At 54.3% G+C, this 26,236-nt stretch overlaps 1 protein-coding gene across 1 annotated transcript; it reads left to right on the forward strand.

The window, feature by feature from the left end:
- Positions 1-5,748: 5,748 nt before the first annotated feature.
- On the forward strand, positions 5,749-25,942 carry GNA15 (G protein subunit alpha 15). The gene is made up of 7 exons (XM_058537720.1): positions 5,749-6,247; positions 12,577-12,761; positions 17,427-17,581; positions 18,178-18,306; positions 20,983-21,112; positions 22,303-22,456; positions 25,019-25,942. The coding sequence occupies exons 1-7, from the start codon at positions 6,103-6,105 to the stop codon at positions 25,243-25,245; spliced, it is 1,125 nt and encodes a 374-aa protein (XP_058393703.1). The 5' UTR covers positions 5,749-6,102; the 3' UTR covers positions 25,246-25,942.
- The last annotated feature ends 294 nt before the right edge of the window (positions 25,943-26,236 follow it).

The following is a 26,236-nucleotide window of genomic DNA, read 5'->3' on the forward strand; positions in this document are numbered from 1 at the left end:
CTGATATCAATTCTTTTGGGCACATACCTAGAAGTGGGATTGCTGGATCACATGGTGATTCTATTTATGATTTTTCTTGAGGACCCACCATCTTGTTTTCTACAGCAGCTGCCCCACTGCACATTCCCACCAGCCATGCGCAAGGGTTCCAACTTCTCCCGTACCCCTGCAGTTTGATTTACTCGTTCATCGGCGGGATATGCCTTGAAGGCCCGCTGTGTGCCGGGCACTATCCTAGCGCTGCGGATACAGTGGGGGAGAGAGCACTTATCATCATGACTGAATCTATGAAGAAAAACAGCAGGAAGTGGGACGGGGAGCAACAGAGGCCACTTCAGACAGGCTGTTCAGGAAAGGCCTTTCTGAGGAGGTGGCATGTGAGTAGGATCCTGAAGACGCAAAGGGAAGGGGCCGTGCTGTGACCTGAGGGAAGGGCTTTCCAGGCTAAGAGCAAACCTGTGCAAAGGCCCTGGGGCAGGACTGGGCCTGGTGTGTGGGAGAAACAGCGAGGAGCCCGTGTGGCTGGAGCAGAGGGAGGAGGAGGAGAGAGGGAGGAGGGAGGGCAGGGAGGGGACGGCGCAGGTTGTGCAGGGCCTGATGGGCCGCCGGGAGGACGTGGGCTTCTCCCCCGAGGGAGGGGGAGCCCTGGAGGGCTGTGGGCAGAGGAGGGGGACCTGACTCAGGGCTCACAGGCGCCCTCCGGTGGGGGCTGTGGGGAGGACGGGGGGGTGAGGGGGGACCAGGGCGGAGGGGACTGTGCTGGTCCAGATGAGCGATGATGGGGGACCAGGTAGGGGCAGAGCAGGGGAGCGGGATTCAGGAGGTCGTCATGCCCCCCGGGTCCAGCAGGTGTCGCCCGCCCACCTGCTGGCTCGAAGGCGCATCCTCCAGGGAGGTCCTCTCACCATCCCTGTTCTAGAGGGAAAACGAGGCACGGGGCGGCCAGTCTTTGCCCTGACGATGGGCCAGCCCTTCCCGGGCGCCTGTCCAGCCAGGCGGGCCTGGTGCAAAATGAAAACGCAGGGCCCTTGTTACAAAATTAGGAGAATTTCAACATGGAAAACCTTCGGAGCCCGGGTCCCAGCCCACGCAGTGGCCCTGCTGGCCCGCGGTGGACACCTGGGTGGTGCCCTCCTTTGGTTCCTGTGAAGAATGCCGCCGTGAGCACGGCTGGCGAGGACCTGAGTCCCTGCCCTCCATTCTTTGGAGTATAGACCCAGAAGTGCAGTGGCTTGATAGACACTTGTTGTCTTATCCAAATAAATGATTCCTCAGTCGATAAAAGGGGGGGTTGGCCGTGGGGGCGTGGGGTGGTGTACCTTTGTGTCCCAGCCTTGGGCCACTGGAGGGGCATGACCTCGGGTGTGGCAAGGGCGGCGGCCAGGGAGAGACACAGCCGTCCCCTCCGCAGCCAATACTGCCAGCCACCCGGGAGGGGGAAGTACTTTGAAACTGTATAAACATCCTATTCCTCATTAGACAGAAAGGCTGTTTTTAATACCAAAGCGGCAGCAAGGAATGCGTGGCTTCTGAATAAAGGCTACTGTTTTGGGTGGAATAAATTTAGCTCCACAAAAACTTGCCAGAGCTGCTGGGTGTAGACTGGTGTGGGCACTTTGGCCAAGGATCATTAATATCTGGGAAATACCTTATAACCCAGCAGTTCCACAATTGGGATTTATCCTCAGAAAGTCATACGTCCAGCCACCAAAAGGGATGCACCGGATGCCCACAGCCACCCCGTTCACTACGGCCCCAAACTGGAATTTAACCAAATGCCCATCGACAGTGGAGTGGAGGACTAGTCCAGCGTGGTGACTAGTTAACAATACTGCGTCGTACGTTTGAAAGTTGCCAAGAGAAAAGATCATAAAAGTTCTCATCACAAGAAAAAAAATTGTTAACATATAGGGTGATGGATGTTAACTAGACTTATGGCGGTGATCATTTCGCAATATATACGAATATCGAATCATTATGTTGTACACCTGAAGCTAGAATAATGCTATATGTCAATTACATCTCAATAAAAAAATAAATAGAAAATACTGGTAAGAAAAAATAAAAGAAAGCATGAATAGATGTTGGAAAATTCACCCAGTGGAATCATCTTTGGCAACGAGAATTAATGAATTACAGCCACACACACCAATATGATTTATCACACAAACGTAATGCTGAGCGACAGACAGAAACCAGAATTTGTCTCGGGCAATTCCATTCACATCAAGTTCAGAAAGGGCAAAAGTGAAACCCGATTTTTAGGGTTGCTTAATTCCGTTGTAAATTTATAACGAAAAACAAGGAAGTAAAAGGGGATATTTCGTAAGAGAATCAATTCACCAAGAGGACCTAATAATCCTAAATGTGTGTGCACGAAATGGACGAAGACAAATATGATAGAATTGAGAGAGAAATAGACAAATCCACGATTATATTTCCAAGCATCAACACTCCTCTCTCAGTAATCGATAGAGTAAGCAGACGGAATATTAGCCAAAATATAGGAGATCACAATGACACCATCGACAGAATAGACTCACAGAAATACGGTGAAATGATTTTTGGCCACTGTACCGAGGGCATTCAGTGCAGAAGGACAGCCTTTTCAGCAAACGGAGCTGGAACAGCTGGACATCCATATGCAAAAAAAAAGAACCTCGAACTATACAAAAATGAACTCAGAATGGATCACTGATCTAAACGTAAAATGTAAAACAATAGAACTCCTAGAAGAAAACATCAGAGACCGTCTTTGTGGCCTGGGGTTTGGCCAAGATTTCTTAGATACGACACCAAAACATGATCCATAAAGGAATAAAAAATTGATAAATTGAACATCGAAATTAAACACTTTTGCCCCACAAAGGACCCAGCGAAGAAGACGAAAAGCCGAACCACAGACTGGGGGAAAATATTTGCAAACCGCTGACCCGGAAAAGCACTTGTATCCAGAATATATAAAAACTTCTCCACGTGCAATAAAAAAAAAACAACCAGTAAAAGAAACATTTGACACTTTTGACAATAGACACTTCATCAAAGCAGATACACGGATGGCACAGAAACACGTGAAAAGATATTCAACATCGTTATTGATGAGGGAGACGCAGATTAAATTCATAATGAGATACCGTTGTGCACGTCTTGATTTATTTAATTTATTTATTTTATTTTTTTAATTTTTATTTATTTATTTTCCCCCAAAGCCCCAGTAGATAGTTGTATATCCTTCTAGTTGCTGTATGTGGGACGCGGCCTCAGCATGGCCAGAGAAGCAGTGTGTCGGTGCACGCCCGGGACCCGAACCCGGGCCACCAGCAGCAGAGCACGCGCACCTAACCGCTAAGCCACGGGGCCGGCCCGCGCATGTCTTGAAATGGCTAAAATAAAAAACACGGACGATACCAAGTGCTGACAAGGATGCAGAACAACTGGAAGTCTCGTACCTTGCTGGCGGGGAGGCGAAATGGTACAACCACTTTGGGAAACCGTTGTGCGGTTTCTTACAAAGTTAAACAGACAATTACCCTGTGACCCCGCCATCCCACTTGTAGGAATTTATCCTAGAGAAGGAAACCAGAGCAACAAAGAGCAGATCGGTGGTTTCCAGGGGCTGGGGGTGGGTCGAGGGTCTGACCACCAAGGAGTAGCCACAATGAGTTTTTTCAGGCGATGAAACCATATTCTGTCAACTGTGTGCAGTGGTAAATTACATGACCCTACACGTTTGTTAAAAGTCACAGAATCGTGCACCAAAGAAAGTGAATACAACGCCGTGTGAATTTAAAAAATGAAAAACGAAGTAAATCTTTGTACCAAAGAGTTCTTCCCCAACACAGAAACACTGTAGAGGGCAGAGCGGTAGTGACCACCGGCCGGAAGGAGGAGGTTCCTATTGAATAGACCTTCTGGGGGCCCTCGGGGCTGACGATGTGCTGGGTCTTGGCCTGGGTGGGGATCGCGTGGGTGTTGATTTCACAACATGTGTTATGTATTCGTGTTTTATGCGTTTTCTGTGTGTGCGTGTTTTTCGGCATGCACGCTAGCTCACCCTGATATTCCCGAATGCACTCATACGTGACGAATGTCCCCAGCTGTGCCTGGTGCGTGGAAAGGAAGCAGATCGCCCGTTTGGGGAACTGAAAAGGAGGCTTGTTTTGAAGCTGGAGAAGGTCACAGAAGCTGGGTGCCCGGAGGAGCGGGGATTGAGTAGCCAGGTCATTTTTCTGAGGTCAGCGGGAGCCATGGAGGGTGTCAGACCAGGGCCTGACACGGGTGCTGTTGTGACATGCAGAGGGCCCGGCGTCCTGTCGGGAGCCGGACGGCAGGGAGGTCCCCCAGGGGACGGCCCTCTGTCCCGGGCCCCTCTCGAAATTCCATCCGCTCTCGGGTCTGTGACTCAGCCTGGCCTCCCAGTTTTGCCAAGCTGGTTGTTTCTGCTGCCCAGCAGCCCCCCCAGCTCTGCACGGCCCAGACCTATTTCCGCCTTTCTTCACCTTCACAGCGGGAAGTCAGCCAGCCCCCGGGCTGGGGAGCACCCCTCCTCACGGCCATCCGGTGGAGGGCGGGAGGCCGTCTGGGCGGGGCAGCGCCTGCTGCCCCAGTGACCCAACGGGGGCCTTATCGAACTTCCCTTATGCCTTTCGTTATGAATCAACGGCAAAGAAAACCGCACGTTGGGGCCCGCCGGGGCGCGGGGGAAGGGCAGCTGTTGCTGCTGTGACCCCAGGCACATCACTCAACCTCTCTGAGCCTCTCTAGAACTATCTGTGAAGGATCCAGAGGCCCCCCAAATCATGTGTATCTCTGTGGGGCGGGGGGTTGATCTGGAACTTTCTAGAACATTCTAGAACCTCTCAGACGGGGTTCTGCACCCAAACACGGCCAAGATCTGCAGGATTGGAGACGTCTGCAACCTCTCCTTTGGCTGTGAGGGTCTAGGAAGCAGCAATGTGTGCACCCTCCGCGTCCCCATCTGACTTTTAGGGTCCTGAGGACCATGGGGGTCCAGACAGGGAGGTATTTTGGCCTTGTTGGGAACGTCCTTGGCAAGGCTGCCATCTGACTCCTCCTCCTGGTCCCCAGGGTCATCTTATCAGCGTGACCTTCCCTGACCCTCTATTTAAAACCCCAACCCGAGCCCCCCAACATACCTGCCCCCTTCTCTGCTCTATTTTTCGCTGAGACTGTTATCACCATCCGACAGGCTCAAATATTTTTTAAAAATATCTTTCCTTATCTGTCTCTAGCTAGAACATTAGGCAGAGAGATCAGGGATTCTGTCATATCGTTCCCTGCTGTGTCTAGAATGCATGGTACACAGTAGGCACTCAATATATGCAGGAAGAATGCACGGCCCCTCCCCACAGCTGCCTGGGCAGCGTTTAGACTCTGGGGCCCCACAGGTGATCACAACTCCCAGCCCTGTCTCGTCCCAGCCACGCGGCCCCCAGCAAGTGGATTCACGTTTCTGTACCTCAGTTTACCCATCTGTACATGGGGATGATAACGGTAACTCGGGGCGGGCGGCGTGCACAGGAAATGAGTCAATACAGTAGCACTGAACACAGCAGGTGCCCCCCACACCAGAATCCACTGTTCCTTTTGAAAAAAGATCATTTTTGGTATTGTGATGACTGCTCGTCATCGGCTCGGAGGCGGGGAGAGGGGGTGGGCCTGGGCCCAGCCCCGGGGGCGGCGCCAGAGGCCGGGGAGGATGGAGTCCACCCCGTCTCCAGAATGAGGAAGGAGGGACCCAGACTGCAGTGGGGCGGCCCCGCCCTCCCCGGGGTGTGCACCTCATCCCTGTGTCACCCGTCAACCTGTTTGGCCAGGCCCGGGCAGGTCTGAGGATGGGTGGGGAGCCCTGAGCCGCCCCACCTTCTCTCCTCCTCCTCCTCCGCCGCCCCGCCCTGGGCCTGGCGCTCAGGCCTCGCTGAGCTGGGCCACCCGGGTGCCCGAGGCCAGGAGATCGGGGGTCTCTAGGGGGTGGCCCCTTCGCGCCCGGCTGCCAGGAGGCCTCCCCGGAGCCGACCGGGGGGGGTGCCCTCCCCAAGGGGGCCGGGGCCATGCCGCCTGGCGCCCTCTGAGGCCCCGACCATGGCCCGCTCGCTGACCTGGCGCTGCTGCCCCTGGTGCCTGACTGAGGACGAGAAGACAGCCGCCCGGATCGACCAGGAGATCAACAAGATCCTCCTGGAACAAAAGAAGCGGGACCGCGGGGAGCTGAAGCTACTGCTGCTGGGTGAGTCCAGGGCCCGGCTGGGGTGGGCAGTGGGCAGGGGCGGGAGGAGGACAAGGATGAGGAGCAGGAGGAGGGCCCGAGGAGGGGAGCCTCAAAACCCCTGGGGGCCGGGAGAGCCTGGGAATCCATTTTCCAGATGAGAAGACCGAGGGCCAGAGTGGCCCAGTTCCTTGTCTACAGGGGTGAGCACCGTGCCCGGCCCCTGGGCGTGGCCACCTTGCAGGTCATCTGCAAGAACAGAGGTGGCTCAGCCATGTGGCCCGGCAGGGACCCTGCTGCTGCCTGGCAGGCCCAGTGTGCCGTACTGGCTGCTGCGTCACGGGGAGGTGATGAGGAGCCCGGCTCTCTCTCCCTGCTGCGGCCGGCCAGCCCAGGGGGGGCTCAACCTGGGTTCATTCCGGAAGTTGATTAACCCGGGTCCTTGGGACAGAGCGCTGTCAAGCGTCTCCGATCGATCGATCGATCGGTTCATTCATTCATTGGAGATGCATCCAGTAACTCGTGGGGACCTCACCTTCCGGTGAGGGAGACAGATGTTAAGCCGGTGAACTAACAAGCAGATACCGTTTCCGGCAGCGAGGAGAGCCAGGAAGAACGGCAAATGCGGTGACAGAGTAGGGGTGACTGGGGGGGGGGCGGATTGTGAGGCTCTGAGATCGTGACCTCTGGAGCCTCAAGTCTTGTCGCCCACGTGTGTCTACTCCCGCAGGCCTAACCCAGGGACGCCGGCCTTGGAGGGTCTCCTGGGACCCCCTGAGCCCTGGGTGGGGGACTGGGGAAGGGCCTGGGTGTCCCCAAGTCACATCTGCCTGCCCCGGGCACACAGGCCAGTCATCGGCGTGGTCACCCTCTCTCTTCCCTCTCGAGGTGGGAGGGGCAGCCCCGTGTGAGTGGGAGCAGGGACCCAGGAACCGCACCTTCGCTGGTGGCTATTATTATATTAATAATGTATGTGACCTACGATACTCATTATTTTTTAGTAAATAGGGCCATTTAGACCATCTATTTCTTCTTGAGCGAGCTTTGGCTATTGGCATCTTTCAAAGAATTTGGCTGTTTCTTCGAAGTTGTCACATCTATGGGCATAGAGTTGTTTATAACGTTCCTCTGTCTGTAGGGTCTGTAGTGATGGGCCCTGTCTCATTCTGTGTCTCAAGCTCCCTTTCTCTGACCCGTCAGGCAAGAGTTTATCCACGTTAGGGATCTTTCCTTGCACATCTCGAGTTCACTTGTCTGTGCCTCGGGGCCTTTGCACTTGCCGTTCTCCCTGCTAAGAGCTCCCAGCGTCACCCAAGCCTTTGTGCAGCTGGCGCTCCTACTCGAGGCAGGTCGCAGCTCAAGTGTCACCTCCTCAGAGAAGTCTTCCCCGGTTTCCCCGGCTACCAAGACAGCCCCATCCTTCTCCTTCCTCTGTGACTTTTCTTCATAGTACTCGCTTGCTGACACTCTGGGGTGTTCGCTTGTTTATCTGCTTATCGTCTGTCTCTCTGTGTATACAGCGGACAACACAGGGGCGGGGACTGTGTCTGTCATTCACTCCTGTGTCCCCAGCATCCAGGCCCGGAGTACAATGAACCTGACATACAGTAGACGCCCACTGCATGCTTTATGAATGAATGAATGAATGAATGAACCCTGTTTCCGGGGCGATTTCACCCAGAGCTGTGCCACATCTTCCTGGAGCCCCGACGGTCCCTTGCCCCACCCCACTCTGCCCACGGCACAGCCCGCCCCAAATCAGCCCCTTCTGCTGGTGCCGGGCGGGGGGACAGGGATGGGAGGGGGGTTGCCCATGTCCCCAGCACTGACCGTGGCAGCTGGACAGCCCTGGGGACTGTGGTTCACGCCACCCCCATCCCAGCCTGAGGGCCACCTCCGCTCCCCCCTCCCTTTCTTGAAAACAGGAATTGAATCCAAAAGTTATTTTTTTCCTGGAGGTGGCTGGTCCTTTTGAGGAAGTGGGCCACGGGGCCGGGGGTCTGTCCCTGACAGACTGAGGACCGTGTCGGGGAGGGGAAGGGTCAGAAGGAGGCAGAAAGGAGCCGGCTCTGTCTGCAGCGCTTGAGGCAAGTCCTTTTCACATTCCCAGATGGGGAAACCGAGGCCCAGAGAGGTGAAGCGACTTGCCCAAGGTCACACAGCCCGATCTGAGCCTAGAATTCCGGTTCCAAAATCTGACCACCTTGTGAATGGGCCTCGGGAGAGAAAAGCCACAGAACCCCCGTGACAGATGGGGAAACTGAGGCCCAGGGAGGCAGCAGGATTGGTCTGAGGCCCAGCTGGACGTAGAAGCTGAGCCGCCTGCCCCTGTGGCTGCCCGGGCCTGGCTCCCTGTGCCCCTGTCGCCCTGTTTCCCCGGGGCGGGTGGGGGTGCGGGGCTGCCAGCCCCCGTGGAAGGGGCCTCCCGGCCGTCTCGCGATGCCTAGGGCCTGGCACAGCTGCTCCTGTGTCTGGCGGGTCCCACTTCCTCGTCCAGCCCCAGGAGGAAGCCGCCACTTCCCGTCTGGGCTGCGCGGCGACACCAGGTGGACACGCTCTCCCCGCAGCCCCCTCCCCACGCAGCCCAGGATCAGGCGGCTGGACAGGCTCCAGAATCCTCAGTGGCTTCAAGGATGGTCATGGGCTGCAGCCAGGGGGTTCCACTCGGTGGAGTTTTCCAGAATTCAGGTGCTGACCCGTCCGTGAGTCACAGAATCTCCAGTGTGGGTGGCGACCAGGATTTTTTTTTCCTTTAATGAGACAGAAGAGACGAGAAGAAAAATCAGTGCATGGCTACAAAGCGAACTGTCGCTTGCCGAGACCTCTGTTCTCTGCACTTTTGGGGAGACCCGGGGTCGGACTTGCAAGGCAACCAGGAGGGAGTTCAGAGGGGACAGTCCCCGGCGGGGGCCCGGTGCTGCCCGGTGTCCGAGCGTCCCATAGAAACACCGCGGCAGCTGATGCCTTGGTGACGCCTGGCCCAGTCGACTGGCCGTGTCCTGTCTTGTTGGTGAAGGACCCGTCAGGTTTACGCCTCTGCTCCTCTACTAGCTGTGTGACCCTGGCAAAGTCACCTCACCTCTCTGAGCCCCCCGTGAATGGGGAAACAGCACACAGAGGACCTTGGCTCGCCGTGATGACAATGGTGATGGTTATTATTACTGATGTAGTTGTTATTGTTTAGACAGCGCACGGGGAACTTCCCGGTGTGATAATTAAAAAGCCCACGGGCTCTGGACTCAGACAGGATCGGGGTTGAGTCCCATCTCTGCCACCCACCGGCTCCATGGCCCAAGGCAATCCCCTCGGACCCATCTGGGACTCAGTTTCCCCATATGGAAAGGGGGGCCGTGAGTCTTGGGGGAAATGGTCCTGTGGGGCTCCCAGGACCTCGGAGCACTCAGTCTAGGGCCCCCGGGCTCACAGCCACCTCTGTCGTCCCCAAGTTGCCAGAGCTCCAAAGACGGGATGGCCCCTCAGGTCCCTTGGTGGGAAGCGGGGCTGTGGGCTCTTCTCGCTGACCGTGACCTTCAGATGTTCCCCTGCAGGAATATTTAGTGAACCTGACACGTCCTCTCCTAAAATCCGAGAAATTCCAGAATCTGCAACACACACGGCCCCACATTGGAGAGCTTCAGATGGCAGACCCGGGGGTGGTTTTCTTTGTTTTAAGGAAACTTTTTATTTTGGAATAACCTTAGATGTACAGAAAAGTGACAAAGCTACAGAGAGTCCCCTTTCCCCCATGACCCGCTTCCCCTCACGTGCGCCTCTGATAGGACCCAGGGCGTCTGTCAGAGCCGAGACATTAACCTGGGAACCCGTGACGTGACCATTAACGAAACTACAAACTCCAGGCTTCACTGGTGTTTCCTCCAAGGCCCTTTTTCTCTTTCACTATCCAGTCCAGCATCTCAAATTGCTGGGTTTTTTTTTTTTTCCCGTTTCTTAACTTTTTATTTTGAAAGACTTTCAGTCTCAGAGAGAAGTTGCACCCAGATTCTGCAAATGTTCACATTTTACCTTTTTTTATTGTCTCTCTCTTCTCTGTCTCTCCCTGGACATATATACGCATATGCACACTATGTAAACGTGTATGTGCATAGACTTGTAATTTATATAATGCATCATTGTGTCTAGAGTTTATTTACCGTACATTTATATATTTAATATGTGCATATTCATTTTTTTTTCTGAACTGTTGGCAAGTAAGTTGCAGGCCTGACATCTTTTTACCCCTAAATGCTTCAGTGGTTTGAGCCCCATGGAAAAGCAGAGCCCCCCAGGATGATTCGAGGCCCAGGGGCAGACGAGGAGCATCCTGCCCTGCTGTCGGCTCCTGCGCCTGGTCCACACCCCCCAGATATTTGGGGTGTTAGTTTCCCAACTAACACCCTTGAGGGCAAGAGAAAGCCACTCTTTCTCTGGGGCCTCGAGTCCAGTGGGCTTAGTGAACGCCTGGCGTCACCCCAGACCTGCCCCCGCCGTCCTCAGCTGGGCCGGGGGCCGGGAGGGGACAGGGAGCCCCTGGCCGCGTGGTGGCGGGGGACGGATGTGAGATCCTGGCTCCTCTTCTCTCTCCGCTTCCCACACGCTCCCCCTCTCCTCCCCGCTCCTCTCCCTCTGATCCTGTTTCCTCTTTGTGGGCTCCAACCAGGCCACCCCTTCCCTTTGTGCTGCTGCTCCAGATTCTCCGGCACCACAGCCCTTCCCGTCCCTGCAGGGACCCCAGGCCGCGTCTCCAGGAGCTGTTGGAGGAGCCTCCCGGCCCCACACCTCCCACCTGACTATTGCGCCCATTTTATGGATGAGAAAACAGAGGCCCAGAGAGGGGGAGATCTCAGAGCTCAGACAGCAGGAGGCCCAGCCTTCGAGCTTCCGGGCTCTTGAAGATTCCAGTGTTAGCATCACAGACCCAGGGCCGGGGTCACGGATGTGCCACCCGGGCAGTCTCACAGCGCCCCGCGTTCAGAAGGGCCCTGTGGCCTCATTTTGCATGTGGAGCCGTAAATTCTCTAGATGGCCCTGCAAGGACCCCCTTCCTACTTTGGTCCGTCAACAAAGTCGTGGAGATTCTGTCTCCCAAATATCTCTCCAATGTGTCCCCTTCTCTCCAGCTCCACCGCGGCCACCTGGTCCCCCCCATCGTCGCCCACCTGGACCAGCTCAGTCCCCTCCACCCTGGTCCCCACAGTCTGTCCTCCCCGCAGCCCCCACCAGAAGGCACCTGTGAGCCCCCGAGTCAGGTCCCCCTCCTCTGCCCACAGCCCTCCAGGGCTCCCACCTCCCTCAAGGGAGAAGCCCACCTCCTCCCTGTGGCCCACCAGGCCTGCATGACCTGCCCCGTCCCCTCCCTGCCCTCCCTCCTCCCTCTGTCGCCCTCCTCCCTCTGCTCCAGCCACACGGGCTCCTCCCTGTTCCTCCAACACGCCAGCCCTGTCCTGCCCCAGGGCCTTTGCACGGGCTGTGCCCTCTGCCTGGAAAGCTCTTCCCGCAGATCTTGGCCGGAGAGCTACCTTCCCAGCTTTCAGATCTCAGCCCCACAAGCCACCCCCACTGAGAGGCCTTCCTTGACCCTCAGCTCTGGTAGTCACCTGTTCATTCCTTACCCTATTTATCCTATTTTATTACCTTCATAAAAGTCTCTCTACCTGAAATTATTATAGCAAGTAATAATAGTAATTATTATTACAGTAAATACTACAACTGCTGATAATAGCGAACATTTCTGTGGCACTTCCTCTGTCTAGGCAGGCTGTAAGCTGGGGTCCACAAACTTTTCCTGTAAAGCACCAGATAGTAAATATTTTCAGCTTTGTGGGCCAGATTCTCTCTACTTGACCACTCAACTCTGCCGCTGTAGCCAGAAAACAACCACATAAATGGGTGTGGCCGTGTGCCAATAAAACTTTATTTATAAACACTGAAATCCGAATTTCATATAATTTTCACGTGTCACGGAATAGCCGTCTTTAGATTCCTTTCAACTATTTAAAAATGTAAAAACCGTAACCACGAAAAGCATTAGAAATGTAGAAATCACACAAATGGTAAAAACTCACTGGCCATGCAAAAACAGGTGCCCGGCGGGATACGGCCCGCGGGCCAGAGTTTGCAGACCCCTCCCGGAGCACCTGGCAAGGGCCTCGTTTAGACCTCACATCCATCAGCAGGCAGGGCCTATTGTGATCCACGTGTTACAGGTGGGGAAACTGAGGCACAGAGAGGTTTAGCACTGGCGCAGGGTCACAGAGCACAGCTCTGGCCGAGCCAGGATGTGAACCCCCGGGGTCAGGGGGTGTCCGGCCTTGGAGCCCCCAGAGGGCTGAGCCGATGTGGCGTCTCCGCAGGCACGGGCGAGAGCGGGAAAAGCACGTTCATCAAGCAGATGCGGATCATCCACGGGGCGGGCTACTCCGAGGAGGACCGCAAGGCCTTCCGGCCCCTGGTCTACCAGAACATCTTCGTGTCCATGCGCGCCATGCTCGAGGCCATGGACCGGCTGCAGATCCCCTTCAGCAGGCCCGAGAGCAAGGTGAGCATGCTGGGGCCTCCCAGGCGGTGTCACCTCCCTTGGGACTTGAGGGGGGGGCTGTCCCATAAGACCCCCAGGTTCAGGCCATGTCCCCTTAAGAACACCCTCTGGGGGGTTCCAGGCTGCTGCTTCCCCAGCTGAATCCTATCCCATTGTGTGCACACGCTGCCTTCTCCTTATGCCTCCATCCTCGGTGGACGTTACCTGATCCCCGCACCTCGGCTATTGTGAATAGTGTGCACATATCTTTTCGAGACCCCATTTCAGCTCCTTTGGATAAACCCTCAGAGGGGGCATTGCTGGAGGCTATGGTAGTTCTAGGTCCTTCCCCCACATCACTGCCTCCCCAGGGTCACTGCCGTCCTGTGTCCCAGCGGTACAGATTGGGTGGCTAGGTTGCGAACTTCTCGTACGTGGAATTATCCAGAATATTCTCTTCTGTCTGGCTTCTGGTGTCCCACGGTGTCTGCGATTCATCCATCTTTTGGGGCATAGTCGTGGTCTGTTCGTTTCCACCATAAGACTGTGCTGCAGTTTATTGGATAAATACCCATTCTAATGTTGGACATTGGGGTCACCTGCAGATATATGATGAAAAGATATGCATTTCTCTTGGGTTTCTACCTAGAAATAGATTTGGAGCGTGAGGGACGTGTATGCTTAACTTTAGAACTATTTTCCAAGTACAGGCAGACCTCGGAATTATAGTGGGTTCCATTCCAGACCAACGCGATAAAGCGTGTCACACGAATTTCGTGGTTTCCCCGCGCGTACAAAAGTGATGTTGACACTACAGTGTATTCTCATAAGTCTGCAATAGCATTTTGTCTAAAAAACAATGTATGTGCCTTAATTAAAAAAATACTTTGGGCCGGCCCCGTGGCTTAGCAGTTAAGTGCGTGCGCTCTGCTGCTGGTGGCCCGGGTTCGGATCCCGGGCGCGCACCGACGCACCGCTTCTCCGGCCATGCTGAGGCCGCGTCCCACATACAGCAACTAGAAGGATGTGCAGCTATGACATACAACTATCTACTGGGGCTTTGGGGGAAAAATAAATAAATAAAATTATAAAAAAAAATACTTTATGGCGAAAAAATGCAGACCGTCATCTGAGCCTTCAGCGAGTCGTAAGCTTCTTGCTGGTGGAGGGTCTGGTAAAAACCACAATATCTGCAAAATGTAATAAAGCAAAATATAATGAAATGAGGTATGCCTGCAGTTGCACCAAATCACCCTCCCACCAGCAGCACATGAGGAGTTCTGGTGCTCCAGGTCCTGGCCCGACACTTGGCGCTGTCTGTCCCTTGGTTTTAGCCGTCCCGGTGGGTGCCTGGTGGAATTTCATTGTGGCTGTGATTTGCATTTCCTTGATTGTTAATGAGGTTGTGCACATTTTCATATGTCTGCCGGACACCTGGGTAGTCTTTTTTGTGAAGCAAATGTTCAAATCTTTTGCCCATTTTTATTTTGTTTTTGCCCACTTAAAAATAAGTGACGTTCATCAGTTTTTCCCTTACTGATTTGTAGCAAATTCTTTGTATAATATGAATATGAGCATTTTGTTAGTTATATGTTTTGCAAATATTTTCTCCCCACCTATTCCTTGCATTTTCCGGGTCTTGAAGTCTAACATACCAATCTTTTCTGGTTAATGTTTTTTTTTTTTTTCCTGTGACCAGTTTAAGAAATACTTTTCTACCCCCAGGTCATGATGAACTTTTCTATCACTGTCTTTTAGGAGCTTTATTGTTTCACATTTAAATTTACATCCCACCTAGAATTGACTTTTGTGTAGGGTGTGAGGCAGGCATCAAATTTCCTTCCTTTTTTTTTTTTTTCCCAATGCAGATATTCAATTGTTCCTGCACCATTTGTTGAAAAGATCATCCTTTCCCCTGTTCTATAGTGTCTCCCTTGTGATAAATCAGGTGTCCCCCCTGTGTCTGGATCTGTTAATGCTTGCTGTTCTGTTCCATTGGTCTATTTATCCACCTTGGAGTGAATATCACTATGTGTTATGACTGTAGCTTCCTAGTATAGTCTTGAAATCTGCTAGTGTAAATGCTTCCACATCGTTCTTCTCTCGAATTGCGGTGGCTACTCCAGGCCCCTTGCATTTCTATATAAAGTTTAGAATTATCTTGTCAATTTTCACACCCACACACACCCACACCCACCTTTCTGGGATTTTGGTTAGGATTTCATTGAATCTGTAGATCAACTTGGGGAGAGTTGGCAGCTTAAAAACACCAAGTCTTCCAATCCATGAACATAGTATATCCCTCCCATTATTTAGCTCTTTAAAATTTTTTCTCAGCGACGTTTTGTCCATTTTAGTTTAGGGAGCTTTCACATCTATTGTTAGATTTATTCCTAGGTTTTTGATATCTTTTGGTGCTACTGTAAGTGGGATTTAAATTTTAAAAAATTTCCAGTAGTTTGTGGTTAGTGTATAGACACACATTTGATTTTCGTTTACTGATTTTGCATTCAGGGATCTTGTTAAGTTCACATGTTTACTCTAATAGTTTATCTCTAGACTATTCTGGATTCTCTACATTATAGTTATCTCATCTGTGAATTACCTCAGTGTAATTTATTTCTTTCCAAACCTGACACTTTTTTTTTTTTTTTTTTGTGAGGGAGATCAACCCTGAGCTAACATCCATGCTAATCCTCCTCTTTTTGCTGAGGAAGACCGGCTCTGAGCTAACATCTATTGCCAATCCTCCTCCTTTTCTTCCCCAAAGCCCCAGTAGACAGTTGTATGTCATAGGTGCACATCCTTCTAGTTGCTGTATGTGGGATGTGGCCTCAGCATGGCTGGAGAAACAGTGTGTCGGTGCACGCCCGGGATCCGAACCCGGGTCGCCAGCAGCGGAGCGCACGCACTTAACCGCTAAACCACGGGGCCGGCCCCAAACCTGACACCTTTAATTTCTTTTTCCTGTCTTATTGCACTGGCTGGGACCTCAGTGTGGTGTTAATTAGTGGCGAGAGTGGACATGCTTGTCTCCTTCCCAGGCTCAGAGGCACAGTCTCCTGCCTTTTAAGATCCTCAAAGGACCCTCATTCACTTCAATCACAGCACACTAAGATCTATTCAAGGGCTTCATTAAATATAATTTTTACCGTGAATTTTTAAAGGATGTTTCCCTAAATTTGCTTTTAAAATTATTACTCGTTTTGAGTCTCTGTGTTTTTTAAAACTTTGGAGCCAATATGTTTTCAGGCTGTGTATTAGTCTGCCCAGGCTGCCATAACCAAGTACCACAGACTGAGTGGCTTAAAGAACAGTTTCTGAGGCCTAGAATTCTGAGATCAAGGTGTGGGCAGGGCTGGTGCCCTCTGAGGCCTCTCTCCTTGGCATGTAGACGACCGTCGTCTCCCTGTGTCCTCACGTGATCGTCCCTCTGTGCGTGTCTGTGTCCTCCTCTCCTCCTCTTATAAGGACCCCAGTCATATTGGATCAGGGCCCAACTTAATGACCTCATTTTAACTTGATCACCTCTGCAAAGACCCATCTCCAAATAAGGTCACATTCTGAGGTCCTGGGGGTTAGCGCTTCAATATATGAATTTGCAGACGGCAGGGGTGGGGGACACAGTTCAGCCCATAACAGGCTGCAGACTTTTTAATTGATCCTACGCAGAGGTAATTCACAAACACCCAGGCATTATCCATTCCCACTGAGCTGTCACCAGACACCCGGAAGTAACCACTTTCCATATAAGCACAAAAGGGATGCATAGCTCATGTGAAGAGTTGGGGCAGTTTTGGGGGTCACAGAGGGGCATGGCAGGCTCAGCGTCCTCTCCTCCTGGCCCTGCTTGGGCCAGCCTGGGTGCAGGAGGCCTGAATGTGGTAGGGAGAAGGCCCTGGCACCACTCTCTCCCGCATGCCCCCAACCCAGCTATTCGCCTCCGTGGAGGTGGTCTTTTGTGCCTGCCCGGCCCGATGCAGAGGGATGGCCAAGTTGAAACCCAGCAAAGCATCCTTGTTACTGGGGTCCCAGATCCTAGCCGGGGCTCTGCATTCCTCTGGCATCCATATCCGACTTCCAGACAATGAGGTTTGGGGTTGGTGCTTCAGAAGTGCCTACACGACAGCCACACACCCACCCAGACACACACACAGATGCACACACACGCACACCTGCACACACAAAGTCACATGCAAGTACACACCCACACCAATGCACACACATGTGCGGGAGCACAAGCCACACACGTGTGCACATACAAATGCACGCGCACACGCATGCATGCCCGCACACACATAAGTGCATACACGTGTGCACACCCAAACACACACGCCTGCACGCACACGGGCCATCACGGAGGTCTGAACGACACTGGTGCCTGTTCCTGGTGGAAGGCGGGAGGGCAGGCAGAGCAGAGGTTGCTGTGGGGAAGAAGGGGGGACAGGAGGGGCCGGAGGGGTGGGGGTTGTCCACGGGCACCCCCTCTGTGGATAAATGCATGGAGGGAGGAAGGAGTAATCAGAGGGGCCAAGGGAGCGAGAATAGGCTGGGTGTGTGTGGGGCAGGGGGCTCTGGGATGGGAAGGAGGGGTGGTGCCGGAAGGAGGGGAGGGGCTCTGGGAGTCGTCTGGGGGGGAGCCCCGCCCCACAGCCGCCCTGACCCTCCTGGGCCGTCCCTCCCCAGCACTACGCCAGCGTGGTCATGAGCCAAGACCCCTACAAGGTGACCACGTTCGAGAAGCGCTGCGCGGTGGCCATGCAGTGGCTGTGGAGGGACGCCGGGGTCCGGGCCTGCTATGAGCGCCGGCGGGAGTTCCAGCTGCTCGACTCGGCCGTGTAGTGAGTCTGGGGTCCCGGGCGATGGGCCGGGGGCGGGGAGCGAGGCGGGCACTGGGCACAGCCGTGGCCGAGGCGCAGCCAGTGAAGACCCAGCCCCGGGGGAGGTCCCCCCGCGCAGATGTGCTGCGGGGATGGTCTTGCTCCAGGGTGATGTCGTTCCTGGGGGACACTGTTCCTGGACTGGCCCTATTCCTGGGGTGACGCTGCCCCAGGGTTACACCATTTCTGGGGTGACATGTCCCGGGCCAGTGCCAGGCGTCTAGGGTGACCTGACAGCTGCTGCTCCCAGGCCCTCGCTGTTCTTGGGACAGTGCCACTCCTGGGGTGACAGCTCCCCCAAGGTGACACCCCTCCCCAGGGACTGTTCTCGCCGTCACACTGTCCTCGGGGTCACGCTGCTCTGAGGGTGAAGCCGCTTCTCCCCGACACCCCCATGGCCTCGGGGTGCTGCTCCCGGGCCACCTGCAGACCCCGAGATCCTGACCCCTTCTCAAGGGTTTCCCGCCCCCAGCAGGGTCCTCGCTGGGCCCTGGGTGGGGGGTCTGAGAAGCTAAGGGAGGCTGCCAGGCCAGGCCTCAGGGATGGTCGCCCCGCAGCTACCTGTCCCACCTGGAGCGCATAACCGAGGAAGGCTACATCCCCACGGCGCAGGACGTGCTCCGCAGCCGCATGCCCACCACCGGCATCAACGAGTACTGCTTCTCCGTGCAGAAAACCAACCTGCGGTGAGCGCACAGCCTGGGGGCTGGGGAGGCTTCCTGCGGGAGGGGCAAAGGATCTGGGGACCTGAGGGATGAGTAGGAGTTTCCTAGTCCTAGCCCTCAAGGGGCTTCCAGGCTGAAGGAGGCAAAGCTGGACACAGACACCTCCGGTCCCCCATGCAGTTAGGACTGGGACCTGGAAGAGCCCAGAGTGAGGCACCAGAGCTCTAGGAGGGGAGGTCTTCCTGGAGGAGGGGACATTGGTATTAGGGCATTGAAGGATGAATAGGAGTTTACCAGTGCCCACCTTTAAGGGGCTGCTGGGCAGAAAGAGACAGACATTGTGGATTGACTCAGGGCTGGGAAGCTCAGAGGGTGACCCATCCAGTGGTCAGTGAGGGGGCCAGGCTGGAGGTCAGGAGACTCAGAAGGAGGCAGAAGCCAGGGTCCAGGCAGGAAGGGCTGGTAAGGGCCAGGGCAGTGGAAATGAGGGGATGGCGCAAGAATTGTTTGTGATGGTGAATGGGCAGGACCAGATGAGTGTGGGAATTGGAGCAGAGTCATAAATGGCTCCCAGGGCCGGCCTGGTGGCTTGGCGGTTAAGTGCGTGCGCTCTGCTACTGGTGGCCCGGGTTCAGATCCTGGGCGCGCACCAACGCACCACTTCTCCGGCAGTGCTGAGGCCGCGTCCCACGTACAGCAACTAGAAGGATGTGCAACTATGACGTACAACTATCTACTGGGGCTTTGGGGGGAAAAAAAGGAGGAGGATTGGCAATAGACGTTAGCTCAGGGCTGATCTTCCTCACACACACACACACAAAAATGGCTTCCAGATTTCCCATCAACATGGCCGGGTAGATGGTGGAGCTACCATGGGGCTGGCAGGGTGGGGGGTGTTAGCGAAGACGTTGAAGTCATATAGGCAGGTCTGAGGGGTCTGGAGCATCTGGGAAGCGGCTGGACACACACAGGCCTGAGCTGGAAGGCAGAGGTGTGGGTGGCCAGTGCAGCAAGGGGTCGTCCGGGGAGAGTGAGGGCCACTGTCAGAGGCCAAGGAGAGGTCAGGAAGAAAACAGTGAGAGAAGTGACTTCTAGGACCATTAGAGGATCATGGGTGACCTTAGCAAGGTCCACGTCTGGGGGCTCATGGCGGGGAGCTGTGGAAGGTGCGGGAGACAGGGGTTGTGTTCAACCCACCCATGTTGAGTCCCTCATTTCCCTAGACCACCCTCCATCCAAAACATGCTGTTCTGGCCTCTTGTCATGCAGTAGTCTTCACCAGGAAAGTTCATAATTTATCTGTTTGCCGTGGGTCTCCTCCACTAGATGGAGAGCCACACCAGGTTAGCGGGTGAGTTTGATTCTCCTGCTTCAGTAGTGATCTGCTCAAGGTCAGAGTGGATGTTGGTAAATGTGCAAGGATGGTGGGAAAGATGGAAGGATGAATGGGTGGATGAGTGGATGGATAGATGGATGGATGGATGAAAGGAGGATGTGTGGATGGATGGACAGAGGGATGGATGGATGGATGTGTAGTTAGATGGATGGATGGATGGATAGATGGGTGGATGGATAGATGGATGGATGGACGGATGGATGGATGGAAGGATGGACGGGTGAATGGATGGATGGATGGATGGATGGATGGATGGAAGGATGGATGGGTGAATGGATGGAAGGATGGATGGATAGATGGATAGATGTGTGGATGGATGGAGGGATGGGTAAAAGTTTAGGAGTGAAGGTAGAGGCTGGGGACGTTCACAGGGAAGGCTGGTCTGAGGAGGGGATTTTTAGGTGGGGAGACTTGAGGACATTCTTAGGCCGAGGAGAGAGGCTAATCAGTGGAGTGAGGGCTCAGAGGAAACTGAGACTGCAAGACAGGAGCCTAGGGGGTAGTGCCCCGCATCTGTCTTGGCCTTTAGAGGCCCCCCTCAACCACCACATCCCCATCCCGCTCTGGATATGGGGTCTGAGGGAGTCTGAAGACGCGTGGGAGGGTTTGGCCTCAGGGATCAGGAGCCACAGGCACCTGCCTCGGTTTCCCCTCCTGTTCAACGGGGCAAGTCACTTCTCGCTCGGTGGCTTCTGGCGTTTCCCATCGGCCGCCTGAGTAACAGCCGCGTCCCAGGGAAATGACGCAGGGTTTGTTATCAGTGACCCGCATTTCTTAGAAGGGAGAACAGGAAGGCGAGCACTCAGCCTTTTGTTGTAGTGTGTGGGAGTGGAGCCGGGCCCTGGCTCTGGTCCACACAAGAGGGGATGGCGTTTGCCCAACTGTGTCCCCACTGGACACTCCCATGGCCAGCCAGAGCACGGCACCCTATTCTGCCAATGGGGAAACAGTTCTGCAGACACTGCACAATTTCCTCCGGGCTACCCAGCCATGACCAGACACCAGATGTGTCCTCTGCCATGGCGGTGGAAATCAGGCAGCCTGGTGCAGTAGAAGCTCGGGACAGTCCCCTCTCCTCGCTGTGCCTCAGTTTCCCCATCTGTAAAATGGGCATAATAGTGATTCCTGCCCCACGGGGGTGAAATGCAAGAATGCACAAGAGGCGTCAGCCCAGCGGCTGGCACACATTCTTGCTGCTATTAATACTGATCTCACACGTCCCAGATGTGACTGGGGTCTGGGGTGCCACGTCGCGGGGTCCCGACTGGGCCTGGGCTCTGAAAGAGGGTGGTTCCCCGTAGGATCGTGGACGTCGGGGGCCAGAAATCAGAACGCAAGAAGTGGATCCACTGCTTCGAGAACGTGATCGCCCTCATCTACCTGGCCTCGCTGAGCGAGTATGACCAGTGTCTGGAGGAAAATAACCAAGAGGTGAGGGGCCTCCGTGGGTGCGGGGGTGCCGGCTCCTCTGCTCTTCTCCCCCGCGATGGTCCAGGGACCCGCAGCTGAGCAGGAGGCCCCAGGTCGCTCTTGAAGCGGCCTGTGTGTGTCCACAGTGGCCTTGAGTATCGCTGTCCACTCTTCCGTGATTAGACCACTGAGCCCCAAGACCAAGAAACAGACCCACAAGCGCTTGTGTAGCCAGGACCCCGGATGTGCACACACACAGACACACACACACAGACACACACACACACTGAGGGATGCTCAAGCTGGGGACACGGCCCCCCAGAAGCACAACACAAGCTGTCCCTGGAAAACAGTTCACACTGCAGCATCCCGTCCTGCTGTTGTTCAGAAAGACTGGGGATCACTTCTTTCCAAGTGTGAACTCTTCTATTAACACCCGGGTGTGGAGGTCGGGCACATTATCATCTCTGGAGCGTGCACTTCTAGGGGTTATGGTTTCATGCAGTTTCAGGATCTGAGGGTCAGATGTTACCATTCGGAGTTTCGGGTTGAATCAGATGGAACGAATTTGAGGTCGTTCTGACAGCTCTTGCTCAAATCCAGCCACACAAGGTGTCCCATTGGCTAGGCTGCCGTAGCAAAGTGGGATGCTGAAACGACAGAAATTTGTCCTCTCCCGGTTCTGGAGGCTGGAAGTCCGAGATCAAGGTGTCGGCAGGGCTGGGCCCTTCTGAGGGAGAATCTGTCCCATTCTCTCCCAGCTTCTGGGGGTCCTGGCATCTTGGTGCCTTGGCTTGTAGGCGCATCACCCCATCTCCATGTGGCGTCCTCCCTGTGTCCTAACTTCCCCTTTCTCTAGGGACACCAGTCATTGGACTTAGGGCCACCCTACTCCCGTGTGACCTCTTAACTAATTACATCTTCAAAGACCTTATTTCCAAATAAGGTCACATTCTGAAGTTCCGGGTGGACATGAATTTGAGGGGGACACTAGTCAATCCAGTTCAGGCACAAAACCATGTCGGGCACACACGGGCATCTGGCCACAGCAAAGCATGAGCACACCCCCCTCAGACCCAGCTGGGCAGGAATTGGGGAGCCCTTAGCCCCTGGATGGGGTCCGACAGCCCTATCTCCACGTGGGGGGAGGACTCCTGTTCGGGCTGAGCTGGCCGGCTGGAGCAATGACCTGCCTCTGCCCCCCGACCCAGAACCGAATGAAGGAGAGCCTGGCCCTGTTTGGGACCATTCTGGAACTGCCCTGGTTCAAAAGCACCTCCATCATCCTCTTCCTCAACAAAACCGACATCCTGGAGGAGAAGATCCCCACCTCTCACCTGGCTACCTACTTTCCCAGCTTCCAGGGTGAGTGGTTCTAGAACTTTCTATACTCTTCATCTCCCAAAAGCAGATCCCAAGAGAGATGCTGGTCGAGGCCCTCCTCCAGCCTGAAGTCAGTGGCATTTCAAATACGATCGGACAGACTTGAGTTCGAGATCCTTCCACTGCCCACCCTCTCTCTGCTCTGTTTCCCCATCTGTAGAATGGGGATAAAATCACAGAAACCTTCGTCCTCAAGGCAGTTGCTTAAAGTGGGGGATTCTAACAAGACGTATACTATAGATCTTTTGAGTGTGGGTCTGCTGGATAGAGTTCCTTGTCATAAACTATACCCAGAAGGCATCAAAAACTGTTTCCAGAATCTGCCTGGATTTCTGAAACTTTTTTCTAATTTTTCACAGTCATCTCATCTGTATCTAATTGGATAGCAAATTGAAAAAAAAAAATCCGTGGCTGAGTTTTGAACAAGTCTTTCCAAAGCACAAGGCTCAGTTTTCATAGATACAACCTTCTTACGTGTTGTGATTGTAGCTAATAGATTTGTGCAGTGTCTCATTCAAGTGTAATTTGTCAAGACAGTACAAAGGGCATAAAGAGGTTGGGGGAACAAACTTTCAGCGCAAGCCGAGGTGCAAAGGGCCCCAGCTACCAGAGCGGAGCCTGGTACATGTTGGGCACTATTTGGTAAATCTTACAGGATTAGGGATTTTGGTGAATCCAGGGAAGGGATGTGTTAGCCAGCACTTTCCCCAGAGTGCCACTGTGAGGATAAAGGGAGCTTGAAGAAGTATCCTAGCTGGGTAGCAAAGTACCCCCACAGTTAGGGGCTTAAACCAGCCATTTCACTTTGCTCATGATTTTGTGGGTCAGAAATTTGGGAAGGGTTGAGGTGGGTAAGTTCATCTGTGATCCATACGGCATTCTGAAATCAAGGTGTCTGCAGGGCTGGTTCCTTCTGGAGCTCTGAGGGAGAATCTGTTCCAGGCCTGTCTCCTGGCTTCTGGTGGTGCCTGCAATCTTTAGCGTTCCTTGGCTTATAGCTGCATCACTCCAATCTCTGTTCTGTCTTCACGTGGCCTTCTCTCTGCTTCTGTGTGTCTCTCCTCTTCTTATAAGGACACTAGTCATTGGATTTAGGGCCCGCCCTAATCCAGTATGGTCTCATTTCAGTTTAACTAGTTACATATGCAAAGACCCTATTTCCAAATAAGGTCATATTCTGAGGTTCTGGGTGGACATGAATTTTGGGGAACACTATTCACCCCAATACACAAGCAACCGTGGTAGATGAAGCCCTTAGCACATCTTTGGCATAGACTAAGCTTTGGTGACGTCACCATGGGTTTGACCCCTGGCCTTGTCAGATCTCAGAGCCCAGGTGACTAATCCAGCCAGTCATATCCGTAAGACTCAGGGTCTGGGTGACAGATGTCAACTTGTTCCAGGATGGTGGCTGGGATGCCCCTTACCCCCTTCCCAGCTGAGCAGCCCTGGGAGTGGGCCCATGGCTTGCAGAGTTTGGGAACAGGGATAAAGTGGATGGTTTTGAGGGATTTTTTTTTTCTTCAGGTCAAAGAGAACCCCCCTGAGTCATCCTTTTCTTCTAGCCAATAAGGCTGGAGCATCCTTTGCCAACTTCTGGCTCTTGGGTGTGTGACAATAATAAGAAGCCAATAACAACAGCTAACACATCTAACACTCATGTTAGCACCCTCCTATCTTGACTTGTTTAATTCTCATTAAAAAAGTCTGTGCAGTAGGACTCATTCTTCTTACTGCTATAGACGTGGGGAAACAGAAGCACAGAGAGGTGCAGTCGTTTGCCAAAAGTCACACAGCCATTGAGTGGCAGAAGCAGGATTCCAACCCAGGCTATCTGGATTCAGAGCTGGCAGGCCTTCACCATGATGCTAACCTGCCTGATGGTAGCACACACTCATGACGGCTTCCGATTATTAAGCACGGAGCCCCCGCCATGATTGCATTGAATCTTCACAACAACTCTGAGAGGCCTGGGACTGGTCTGATCCTTATTTTACAAATGAGGAAACTGAGGGTCACAGAGGTGACAAGGATTAATGTATAAGGTAACCCAGCTAGTGGGTAGCAGAGCCAGGATTTGGGCGCCAGAAGCCCTTAACTCACGTTGCACTTTCAACATATATATAGAGAGGGCCTCCCATGTGCCTCACGAGGGAGGCCAGCCCTCCCCTTCTCCTGGCCTTGATTTCCCCATCTGTACCTCCCCAAGACGTCTTTTTCTGCAGCTCCAGCCTCCCATCCCCCCAGCTCCAAGCCCAGCCAAGAGAGAGGGTGTCTCTTTAACACAGTTCTGCCCAAAGTCCCAGAGCCGAGTCTCATTGGTCCATTCCAGCTCATGTGACTGACCCAGGCCCTTCCCTGATGCTCCCATTGGCTGAGCCTGAGTCATGTGACTTGCCAGAAAGACCAAAGATGGCGACCGCCTGTAGGAACCGTGGTGGGTGGTCCCTGGCGCCCTGATTCCCTGATGTTGCCCATCTAGGGAAGAGGGTCCCCAGAGGGAAGGTCTCCCGCGTGCCCTGACCACCCACCCCGGCCCCGCAGGCCCGAAGCAGGACGCGGAGGCGGCCAAGCACTTCATCCGGGACATGTACGTCGGCATGTACGCCGGCTGCATGGACGGCGCCGACGGGGACCAGAAGGGCCTGCGCTCCCGGCGCCTCTTCAGCCACTACACGTGCGCCACGGACACGCAGAACATCCGCAAGGTCTTCAAGGACGTGCGGGACTCGGTCCTGGCCAGATACCTGGACGAGATCAACCTGCTGTGACCCAGGCCCCGCCGCCCCCGGGCTCGGACCGCACATGGCAGGCGGGACCTGCGGGCGAGTGGGCAGGAGGTCCGCCCGGATGCCCCTTGGGGCTCCAGCCCCAGGCTCAGGTGGCAGAAGGGCCACGAGAGAGTCGGAGATGGAAAGCTGGTCGCCGCCCAGTCCCTGCTCTGCCTCCCTTGACTCAGTTTACCTCCCTGGAGAGGGAGCACTTGGGATGCCAGGGTGGAGGAAAAGGTGAAGAGAGCAGGGGACTGAGGACTTGGTGGGTGGAGGACAGACCCCACAGCCGGGTATGTCCACTCCTGGGCCGGGGTATGTCCCCTCCCTGGGACCCCCTGGGGGTGATGCACACGCCCCAGGACCGGGGGAGTGGTCCTCCAGGCGGAGGGATGTGGACTCTGGCGCCCCCTAGCGGACAGGAGGCGACACCTTCCAGCCTGAGGCCTGGGTACCGCTGGCACTTCCCTTTTCTGCGGGGGAAGACACCCCTGGAAGACGCTGCCCTTTCAGAGCCTCATGGTTCCAAGTGTGTCCTGCCCCAGTTTGCAGACGAGGGAAACCGAGGTCCACAGGCATCCCCGCTCTTTCCCAGGCTGGGATCCAGGCTCCCTGCATCTTAACATCCTTTGGTATTTATTCCCTCACCTTCTGCTGGGCCCCTTGCCTGGGGGACATTAAAGGATGACATTCTGGAGACCTGTGATTTCTTAGGGGCGTCCTGTTGATCCCCCTGTGATCCCTTCTCAGGCTCCTTTCCCAGGTGGGGCAGCAAGATGGCGAAGGAAGGAAAAAAGTTCTACTTGTCCACCCACCTGTGCAGGGCAAAGTAGCCAGAGCTATGCGGGACTGTGCACACTTTGAGCCAGGATGTGCAGTCCAATGACTCTCCCAGTCCGGGGGCGTGGGGACAATGTTTCAGCCCACCCACTGTTGCCACTCACCCCAAATTCCAACAGCAGCCATCACTCATCTCTGATGAAAGTGAAGA

Source organism: Diceros bicornis, unplaced genomic scaffold (assembly GCF_020826845.1).
Source record: "Diceros bicornis minor isolate mBicDic1 unplaced genomic scaffold, mDicBic1.mat.cur scaffold_67_ctg1, whole genome shotgun sequence".
Taxonomy (NCBI): domain Eukaryota; kingdom Metazoa; phylum Chordata; class Mammalia; order Perissodactyla; family Rhinocerotidae; genus Diceros; species Diceros bicornis.

Excerpts from the sequence above, each read along its gene's own strand:
- GNA15 (XM_058537720.1), top strand. The coding sequence starts at position 6,103 with ATGGCCCGCTCGCTGACCTGGCGCTGCTGCCCCTGGTGCCTGACTGAG. Across the intron at positions 17,582-18,177 it reads CTGCTCGACTCGGCCGTGTA|CTACCTGTCCCACCTGGAGC; the intron begins GTGAGTCTGGGG and ends GTCGCCCCGCAG. Across the intron at positions 18,307-20,982 it reads GTGCAGAAAACCAACCTGCG|GATCGTGGACGTCGGGGGCC; the intron begins GTGAGCGCACAG and ends GGTTCCCCGTAG.